At 39.3% G+C, this 10411-nt stretch overlaps 1 protein-coding gene across 2 annotated transcripts; it reads left to right on the top strand.

The window, feature by feature from the left end:
* Positions 1-9695, top strand: LOC144638800 (uncharacterized). Of its 2 annotated transcripts, XM_078498058.1 has the most exons (7): positions 1-146; positions 3058-3717; positions 5097-5108; positions 5151-5225; positions 5874-5975; positions 6096-6209; positions 6883-9695. In XM_078498058.1, the coding sequence occupies exons 2-7, from the start codon at positions 3084-3086 to the stop codon at positions 9537-9539; spliced, it is 3594 nt and encodes a 1197-aa protein (XP_078354184.1). In that variant the 5' UTR covers positions 1-146; positions 3058-3083; the 3' UTR covers positions 9540-9695. The 2 variants fall into 2 exon arrangements, with proteins under 2 accessions (XP_078354184.1, XP_078354183.1); XM_078498057.1 differs by having other exon boundaries at positions 5097-5225.
* The last annotated feature ends 716 nt before the right edge of the window (positions 9696-10411 follow it).

Below are 10411 nucleotides of genomic sequence, written 5' to 3'. Positions count from 1 at the left end.
TCTCGACGTCGTTCGACCTTCGTGTGGAGAAGAGAAGAACCTTTGGAAAAGGGTGTGAAGGCTTGTGTTTGACAATCTCTAGAATGTGATGAATCACTTCAGGTGAAAAGTTTCAACGAGCCTATACTCAATGTCGCATTTTCAAGGTAAGGCAGTGACATTTCATGAAAGTTCTACACAGTTAGCTTGCATGACTAAGTTTTCTGCCGCTATGCTTGCTTTTTCCATGGTGATGAAGCTATTTTTTGTTTCGATCACAAAATTAAGTAAAGTTTGATTCCTTCGATGTTTACACACACAGGAATTTATCGCTTCAAGCTGATTGAAACCAGATTTATTTCTTGGTGACTGCATCTTTGATTGCCAAATAGTCAATAATCGTACTCAATTGAATGTTCAATTACTGAACTCCTCCTGTTTGTTTAAAGTGCGGACATTTTGTACGCTGCACCCTCACCCTGATTAGTCCTGCGTGATTTAGTCGATTTACTTATCAAAGGATGGATTCCGTACAAAATCGAATCGGATTGAGCTCGATTGTGTTCGATTGGTTCGAAAATCCAACTCGCAGCAAAGTAGATGTTCAATTCTGTTCGATTGCTGAACCCAATTGAACGATTGTCGTTCGTTTGGGTTCGATTGATTTTTGGTTCGATTTTGTTTGATTGGATACGCTGGGTATGTGCTGCCAATAGACCCTTCCACCGTTTCTGCCGCCATCTTGGTTGGGGGGCAAACACGGGAAAATTTACAGTAAATGTATGGGAAAAATGAAGAATCTAATATCGAATAATAACAGAAAATTCTAATTCCGTAATATTTTTGAATTACAAACTCAAGATACCGGGTAAACGAGTTTATTGATCAAATTTGGGGAATGTAGCCTTGCAAGGAAAGCCGCAAATGTTTTTTTCATTTTTACATACATTTGTCTGAAATCCGAGCCGCCATTTGTTTGTAAAAATGTAAGCATTTGTATGAAAAACTAAAAATGCGATTTTTCGCTTCCCAGCATAGCTGTGTCTTTCAAATTTCATCAATAAAATCGCTTGCTAAGTGTCTTTACCATGTAATTCATAGGAATTGCAGAATGTTAATTTTCTTTATGTTATTGGGTATCAAACTCCTCACTTTTCCCATACATTTACTGTAAATTTTGCCATGTTTGCCCCCCAACCAAGAAATGACAGGGATGCTCGAATTGAGGCAAAACTCAGGACCCAAAAAATCCCTAAGTCTTCCGACATTACCCAAAAAATCCCTGTACCAAAAATAACCCCCAAAAATATCCCTTGTCAAATTACCCCTTAAATTGCCAGGAGGGGCAATAATAAATATAACACAGAGAGAATCATAAAAAATTTAACGTTTGTGTTTGTTTATTCATCATACCATAAATACGCCAAAGGCCGCACCAAGGCACTTTAGTTTGTTTTTAATACCCCAAAAAATCCCCTATTTAAATCAAGTCACCCAAAAAAATACTTACCAAATTTTCCAACCCAAAAAAGTCCCGGAATCAAAAATTTCAACCCTAAAAAAATCCTTCGATCATCCCCATCATTTACAAGCCAGAGAACCCCCCCTGGGGATATGGAGGGCAACCTCATCCCTCATTATGACTCTAATAAATTGATTGATTGATTGTCACATTAAGTCTTAAAGTTAGTCTTAAGTCAGACGACGTTCGAATAGTATCCCATGGTGCATTTCGTTTCATCTTATATTATCACTGCGTACGTGACCTAATCAGTATTGTTCAGCTCTCGCGAAGTGAATAGAAGTGTTCGCCATGGCGTGTTTTAGGACTAGTTTTAATTCAAAAGCTGCTGCTTTTGAGGAAAACGACTTATTCTACGTTCACTGCGTTTGAAAGGAGAATTTCAGTGTCACATTGAAGGGATTTACCTGTGTTTCGCTAGTATACAGAGAAATACATGTTAGTGTTATCGAACAATTGGAGGAACGTCAAAGAGCTCTCGTTCCTCTGACTGTCAAAAATTCGGCTATACATAACATGAGTGACAGTCCTGTACATTCGGACCAGCACAGGACTTCTTTAATAATACTGGAGTATTATTAAAGAAGTCCTGTGCTGGTCCGAATTGGTTTTCTTACATTTCTTCTTACATCTCTATCGATCTCTAGTCCGTCCGCTTCGCAGCCGGCGGGCTCGTTCGGCATTGTTTACATAATCTGTGAATACATATTTGAGCTTATTATTACGGTTATTTTTCGCCAGTTGTAAGCATTTCACTAATTTGAAGAGTACAGTTATAAGATTACTTTCGAAATTAGTCATTTTGAATGTAAATATAAATGGCTATGACGACAAAGCGCTCACGAAAGAGCCCAGCGATTGTTGCCTGAAACAGACATCACACATTCGCAGCAGGTGGCGCTGGTTTTCGATCGAAATTTTAGTCATCTTTGATCGCTGAAAAAGTCATTAAGATGTGGGTACTTCTGTGTACTTCTTTGCAAGTACAATAATACGGCCTTCATTATGCTAGCGTGAGACCCATATTTAGTAGAAACCTGCTTATTATCCGAAGAATCGTGAATATTTATGACCTCGTCGCGGGTCAGTGAACACTTTGTGAAGGAAAGCTAATCAAAATAATCAAAATAAAGGACGTTTTTTAACAAACCACAGTCATAGTACAATTGCAAATCAAGGAAAGTATGATAAACAACAAAATAATACAATTTTCTTGCTTTTGACTGGAAAAAAATACGAAATGTGCCGTAGAGAAAGCGGCGTTATTTTACGGTGGAATCCGCCATAACTTCGATATTGCATGAAGTGCGCGGAGAATTGCACCATGGGATACTATTCGAACGTCGTCTGGTCTTAAGTCTTAGTTTTGTTTCTGTATGTTGTCTAGTATTGTGTCCAGCCGTTTCCATACTGTGCAATAAACTCATTAATTTTTGCCTGAAAATTTGTGAACTGCTCCCCGGCCTCTTCCCCTTGCGGCTTGACAGGAACTTCCAGAACAGATGGAAGTTTAAACAAACCTATAAATAATTGTTATTTTATAATTTTATTTTTAGGTTCTTTAGGTTACTATAGCTAGTCAATGGCTTCTGCTCTGCCAGCATTTCCATCCACCAAGGAGACAACCAACTATGCACGGTTGTGTCGTCTTCTGGTAGATGTGGGATCCCAGGCCTTGAGAGACACCTTTGATGGTATACACCCCCCAGCAGGACTGCATGGTGTCTTGACACGTCATCCAGAACATGCAACACTACAGACCCTTAGGAAGAAGAAAATTCTCAATGCTACGCAATGGGGAAAGTTGTACCCTACTATTCCTTCATCTGTATCTTCCGCAAGCTTTGATATAACACTCCTGGTAGTACTGCTGAGGAACATCTGTGGTTTGCATGCTCCAATCACCACTGGTTGGGACAGACTTCCTCTTCCTACGGACACAAGTACGGAAGCGAACATTGCCAGGGTGAAGTACTACCGTAATACTGTATACGGCCATGCCGGCCAGGCTTCTGTTGATGATGCTACATTTAACACCTACTGGCAAGATATCAGTAACGCACTGGTAGCACTGGGAGGAGCGAGTTATGGAGCTGCTATCAGTAATCTTAACAATGAGTGCATGGATCCCGACATGGAGGAACACTACAGAGAGCTGCTAAAGCAATGGAAGAAAGATGAAGACAGCATCAAAGATAAACTTGAAGAGATAGAAGGTATATAAAATTTAGCATAAAATCCTACAAGAGAAAAACATTTATTAAAAAAATGTGTCAGGAAGACTGAGAAATAGGACTATATTGGATGCTGTAGAATTCCAAAAGTAACCGTACCCTGAAAGTAAAGTCTTTCTTTATTTACTTCCATTAATTTTATAGAAGATTAACTCACTGCTTGAAAGAAATCTTTCTTTAATTGCTGCAGGGTTGTCAAAATAAACTGGCAACTTGCGCATTTCGCCGGCTATTCTGTATACTGCGCTGGCTACTCGGAATGCTAGTAGGTCAGTTCTGAGCATGATATTGGAGAAAGTGGGACTTAAAATTGATAGAATTGCTTTGAGGAGAGGCAATTTCAGCTAACTGTTGTAAAAACCTTATATCCATTTTGATCCCGAGGGTTTCATGTACTGGACTCCCCAACAGGGGCGCTGCCTCTGTTCCTCGCTGGGGCCTGTCCGGTCTCCAGACGCCCACATGATGGGGGACCTCTGGCCCCGGTGCCATCTTCTATCAAAATATCTCCTGCTACTTCAAATCATTTTTACAACCCTGATTACTTATCAGTTTGTAGGAGAAAAAGCAGTGGAAAAAAGGTAGAGAAAAGCAGCCAGCTTTTCAAGTCAGTTGTTAGTGCTTATTGAAAACACTGCTCTTTAATTGGTGGTGCAGTAAACAAATTAAAATGGGGTCATAATTTATTGATCAATAAGAATCAGTTACCATAGATTGGTAACCACATGATTGCATGTGATGGTGCATCAAAGCATGCTTTGCCATCCCTGCTAGGGGTGGTGAATGGTCCTTCAAAAAATGCGTGTCACAAAATTTTAGCCAAATTTCAGGGGTCTTGTTGTCTTGAATTATTCTTTGACGCCTTCTCTGAGTCTCGAGTTCTTTTGCAAGACTAAAAAGGTCTGGGGCTCCCAGAAATGATATCAGTCTCGCTGTCTCGCAAAGTCTCCCACGCGACACCTCTCCTGCTCATGCAAGGGGAGGGGTCAGACGAGGGGAAGTTGGAAAATTTTTAAGGGTGACCAAAATGCTATCATAAAATTGGAATCCTGGAGTTAGCCTAAATGTTAGGGATCACAAGACTTAAAGTACAGGAGTGTAAATATTTAAGAACTTTCTAAAACATCCAATAACGAAAGGGAAAATAATAGTCAACAACAAGAAAACCAATTGCATTTAGGAATTTACAATGTGTGGTTCCAGAAAATGTCCATAGGGGTGGGGTGGGGGGGGGGGCGGTAGGGGCTCTTAAAAAATCCCTTCCATGGGGGAGGTATGGATAATTTATGGAACTACATAATAGGTTACAAGAACTGTAAAGTTGCCATACTTCTTAGACAAGAATCAATTTATTTCCTTAGACAAAATCAGAAGTGACATTGAACAGTTAAAAGAAAACATTGAACCGTTAAAAGAAAACATTGAACAGTTAAAAGAAAGGCTGGATTCTTTCATTGCACAATGGGAAGGAACCAATTCAGAGGACAAAGGTAAACAGTATTAATTTTATGTAGGCATTTGTTTATGCAAAGCTTTCTGTCTTTTTAATTTGTCTTGCAAGTATTATGTATCTCTATAATTTCCATTTCATCTCATGCCTGAGCTTTTAAGTAAATTTGCCTGCTTTGAATGTTCTTAAAGCTGCTAGAAAATCCCTGGAGTTGGAAAACGATTTAATTTCAGTTGAACAGTAACTCTAATGATGAAGGTAAAGTGACGCACGTTGAACATAACGTCAACTCTCAACACAGATCTGTTACCTTCGATATAAAACAGCTAAGGCATAATATTTTTCATTATTTGTTTCTTTTATCGTTGTCTCTGTTTATATAATTTTTTTATTTGAAAGGGTAATAAAGTGCTGCTAACTATATTTGTAGTGTTTGTATTTATTTAAGCATCGAGAGTTACAAATGCAAATTTGTTACCAATGAAAACAGAGAAAGTTGCCCTTGACAACAATGCCGTTGTAACGTTGAAACCTCGTCACCAAACTTTGTTTGTGCCTTACTCAACTGGAAATCGTAGTGTAGTCTCGGTAAAAATAGTGTAAAGTAACATCGATACCTTCTAGTATTGAATTCATTAAATTTAAATTTGACACTAATGTACAATGCCTGAAAATGTATTATCATTAGATGAAACCAGAGATGATCTAAACCAGATGAAAAGTGAAATACAAAACATCAGTGAAAAGTTGAATAGTCAGATGTCACAAAGAGTGGAAACGGCGGTTGAAGGTATAGCCACTATTAGTTTTAGACACTGATTAAAGGATGAAAATGTTTGATGCTTGACTATAATATCTAAAAAAGCAAATTAAAAGATTCAATTCTGAAAAAGTAACTATTCGTTCACAGAAAGCACCAGAGAGAATCTTCGACAGATGAAAGCTGAAATTGGAAACATCAATGAAAAGTTGGACAGTTTAATGAACCGACTGCCTCCTGTAAAAAAGAAACCCAGGATTGGAGGTAAGATCCTTTTTTTTTTTTTTTCTGAGAGATGTGATATGTTTGGTTAAAACTCTGTTCCATGTGTCAGTGGCTTATTTTTGTTGCAAAATTTCGGATTAAACGAAAATTGTGTTTGTAAACGAGGAGCAAAAGAATACACAATCTAAATCGTATACAATCAAACCGAGGTCATAGAGAGAAGAGTTCAATATTCAAATCATGATTCAATTCAAAACTCGAATGTTGTTTGGATTATTGACTTGTTTCATGTCACAGGCAAGTTAGAGCACAGGATGCAATGTCTCATGGCTTTTTCTCCATTCTCGCCACTCCCTTTTTAAAACTCTCTAACAGAGGTGTGGCGGTCTTATGTCTAGTGCGTTAGACTCCAGATCGGCCAGGGCACTATTTTGTGTTCTTGGGCAAGACACATTACTTTCATACTGCCTCTTCTTCACCCAGTGTCTAGTCGTTTTATGCTATTAAAACTAGGATAGGCTTCGGCTTAATGGGCCACAAGGCACGTACATACATCAAGCTTTACCAACCTTACCAACAGAGAATAGTGGCAAAGCATTTTGGGGTAGTGTAATTTTTGACTTTAAGAATGTCCCGAATTTAGGCCACCTAACCTAATGTTTCTGTAAAACAGTAAACTATAAGTGACTCTAATATTATTAATTACTTCTAGATGTTTTTGATCCAGCTGAGCTTATTGATGGAATCCGTCAACTCTACAAAACCCGCGAGCGATGGCTTGCTCCGTTTCCATGGTGCGAGGAGTTTCATTTCGATCTGGATAATATTTATACTAGACTCAAAGTGGTCAGCAGGAAGAAAGAGAGAGGAACAGTGACAGCCGACACTGTTAACATGTCTGGGATCTTTAAACCACATGAAGAATGTCCACAACCACGAACAGTGTTAATTGAAGGAGAGCCCGGTATGGGAAAAACAACTTACTGTCAAAAGCTTGTATATGACTGGGCTACAGGAAAACAGGAAGCAGAAGATTGTTTTCCAAGGTTCGAAACAGTGTTGTTGCTGAGGTGTCGTGACATGAAATCTGACCTATGGGAGGCCATTGATGATCAACTTCTGCCTCGAGATGTTACAGAAGACGTAAAAGAAACATTCTTCAACTTCATTCGCGACAACCAGTCTGACGTTTTGCTGGTACTTGATGGATTGGACGAGGTTCCAGCAAAAAAACTGCCCATGTTTTCGGAAATCATTCAGGGCAGAGTACTTCCAAAATGTCGCGTGGTCGCTACAGCCCGGCACGAGGCTGGAAAGAAGGTAAGAAAACAGTGCGACACCCTGTTGGAGATCAAAGGATTTACCAAAGACGATGCAGAAAAGTTCATTGTCAAATACTTCAAAAACGCGGAGAATTTGCGAAAAGAGCTCTTGCTTAAGCTGCAGAATGATGAAAACCTAGAAACTCTGGCTGTAAATCCTCTTAATGCTGCACTTCTTTGCCTTGTTTGTGAAGAATGTCAAGGTACTTTCCCAGACAACAAAAGTCAACTTTTCTTGGAAATGGTACAGTGCATCCTTAGAAGATACAGAAAGAAGGAAGGATTACCAGAATCCGAACATGTCCTCATTGAAGTTTACAAAACTCAGTTGAAACACCTTGGACGGATAGCACTGAAAGGTTTGCAGGAAGACGAATTGGACTTTGAGGAAAGTAAGCTTGCGAATCATTCAAGTGACTTACCTAAATTCGGATTCTTGTCAGTTAGTCCTGGAGGCAGCAAATTAAGACCGTGCCTTCGTTACAGCTTCCTACATAAGAGGTTTCAAGAATGGTTTGCCGCATTCTACCTATGTTGTCAGCTTGTCGAGGGAGAGAGCAGTCCCGACAAATTAGTGAATGAATTAAGTGAGGTTCAGGTTGATCATAAATTACCAAACTTTCCAGAGGTCTATTTGTTTGTATTTGGTATACTAGCAGGGCGAGATGAGGAATTAGCAGTAGCCCTTATCAAAAGTATAGCGAAACTTGCGACAGATGGAGATGAATGGTTACTTCTTGCAGTCCAATGCTTTCAAGAGTTTTTTAGAGACAACAACAAATTTTTCCTAAAATTGGCACGTGGTTTTGGGTCATCTTTTGAACGTGAAGGTCTTAGATTCATAGAATATGACCTTTGTGATATGGAATTTGACGGTTCCCCAAATCATGCTGCATTTGTTGTTCTAGCTGAGGCACTTAAAGTTAATACAACTGTGGAAAGCATATGTTTCACGGGTCCAATGAATGAAGGTGGCACTGACATTCTGAAAGACATTCTGAAAAACAATTCAACCTTGACAGAGTTGTGGTTGGATGAGTGTCACATTGGTGACGATGGCGCTTCTGATCTAGCTGACGCACTCAAAGTCAATACGACTTTGACAGAACTGAAAATGCCTTGCAGTAACATTGGTGACGATGGTGACGATGGCGCTGCTGATCTAGCTGATGCGCTCAAAATCAATACGACTCTGACAGACTTGATTTTGTCTTCCAATAACATCGGTGATTATGGCGCTGCTCGTTTAGCTGGCGCACTAAGAGTTAATACAGCCCTGACAAAGTTGGATTTGGGATGGAATGGCATTGGCAATCGTGGCACGGCTCGTCTAGCTGACGCACTCGAAGTCAATACGATTCTGACCGAATTGATTTTGTCTTCCAATGAGATTGGTCCTGACGGCGCTGCTCGTTTAGCTGGCGCACTAAGAGTTAACACAACTCTGACAAAGTTGGATTTGGAATTGAATGGCATTGGCAATCTTGGCACGGCTCGTCTAGCTGACGCACTCGAAGTCAATACGATTCTGACCGAATTGATTTTGTCTTCCAATAAGATTGGTCCTGACGGCGCTGCTCGTTTAGCTGGCGCACTAAGAGTTAATACAACTCTGACAAAGTTGGATTTGGAATTGAATGGCATTGGCAATTTTGGCATTGATAGTCTAGCTGATGCACTAAAAAGCAATACAAATCTGAAAAAGTTGAATTTGTCTCAGAATAACATCGACAAGGATGGCTTTCATAGTCTAGCTAATGCGCTAAAAAGCAATACATATCTAAAAGAGTTAGATTTGTCGGGCAATAAAATTGACTGGGATGGCCTCCATAGTCTAGTTGACGCCATTGAACACAACACAACCCTTGATAAGATGTATTTGACAAGCTATGAAAGGTTTGACTTCCATGTGGATCCAGCCAGCATTGATGATCCTCGAGATAAGGCTGTAGCTACTGAACTCCTCCGCTTGAGACGCGAGGGTCGTGTCTTCTTTAACGACAAACTTAAAATTCTTCGTTTCGCTGCTAAAAAACTTAATAAATGAATTTCATAAGAAGTAGCTCGTGGTATAAGAAGGGATGTGATGTTCTGTCCACGACGAACATTATAATTTACATATCTTAGTGTGTATGTCCTTTATATAGTTAGGATACCCTTTGAAAAAGGGACTCTTGTACAATAAAATCAGCATATTCTATAACCCGCATGTAACATCAGAACGTGTATTGACTGTATTTAACCTTATCCAGAAGTTTGCTGTAAAGGTGGATTTCCACTGACGCGTAATTTTTTGCGTGCGTGAAAAAATCTAGAGACAATGCATGAACAACTTGCGAACACATGTCTCTATTTTTTTCACGCACGTAAAAAATTACGCGTCAGTGAAAATCCAGCATAAGAAGTACTATAATCCTGGGACCGGTTGTTCAAAGGATGGATAACGCTATCAAACGGATTAATCGCTTTTCAGTGGATAAATGTCATACAACACCTTTGCTTTCCATAGCGATAGTGATTTATCCTGTGGATAGTGTTATCCACCCTTTGAACAACTGGGGCTTCAAGTATAAATCTAAGTACAGTATACAAAGGCCTGAAGTTTTTCAGTATTACTGGCACCACAAAAATGCCAAACCGTGGAACAGTAATGGAAGTATGGTAAAATAAAGGCTCTGTATAGTTTAACCAAAATGTCTCTTGAAATAAGTTTTCGAAATCTTACGATAACAAACTGATTGTTTATTTTATCACAGATAGAAGATATGTTTATCAAATAAAAGGGCATTCTTAACGTTCATGCCAAATATTTTATTCGTAACTTGTCGATGTTTAGTTAAGCGTTCGCGAAGTGAGCGTTTAGTTTCTCCAATATATCTTTTAAGTATTAGCTTGTCGATGTTCGATATATTAAAGAAA

Source organism: Oculina patagonica, chromosome 14, assembly GCF_052425735.1.
Source record: "Oculina patagonica isolate OP01 chromosome 14, crgOcupat, whole genome shotgun sequence".
In the NCBI taxonomy this organism is placed as follows: Eukaryota; Metazoa; Cnidaria; class Anthozoa; order Scleractinia; family Oculinidae; genus Oculina; species Oculina patagonica.
Note: the sequence above shows the minus strand (reverse complement) of the source record. Positions and strands in the feature narration are given on the sequence as shown.

What these genes read in the sequence shown, in the direction of transcription:
- LOC144638800 (XM_078498057.1), top strand. Translation starts at nt 3,084, where the DNA reads ATGGCTTCTGCTCTGCCAGCATTTCCATCCACCAAGGAGACAACCAAC. An exon ending in AACCAATTCAGAGGACAAAG is followed by an intron (nt 5,226 to 5,873) that starts GTAAACAGTATT and finishes TATTATCATTAG; the next exon opens with ATGAAACCAGAGATGATCTA. An exon ending in AGTGGAAACGGCGGTTGAAG is followed by an intron (nt 5,976 to 6,095) that starts GTATAGCCACTA and finishes ATTCGTTCACAG; the next exon opens with AAAGCACCAGAGAGAATCTT.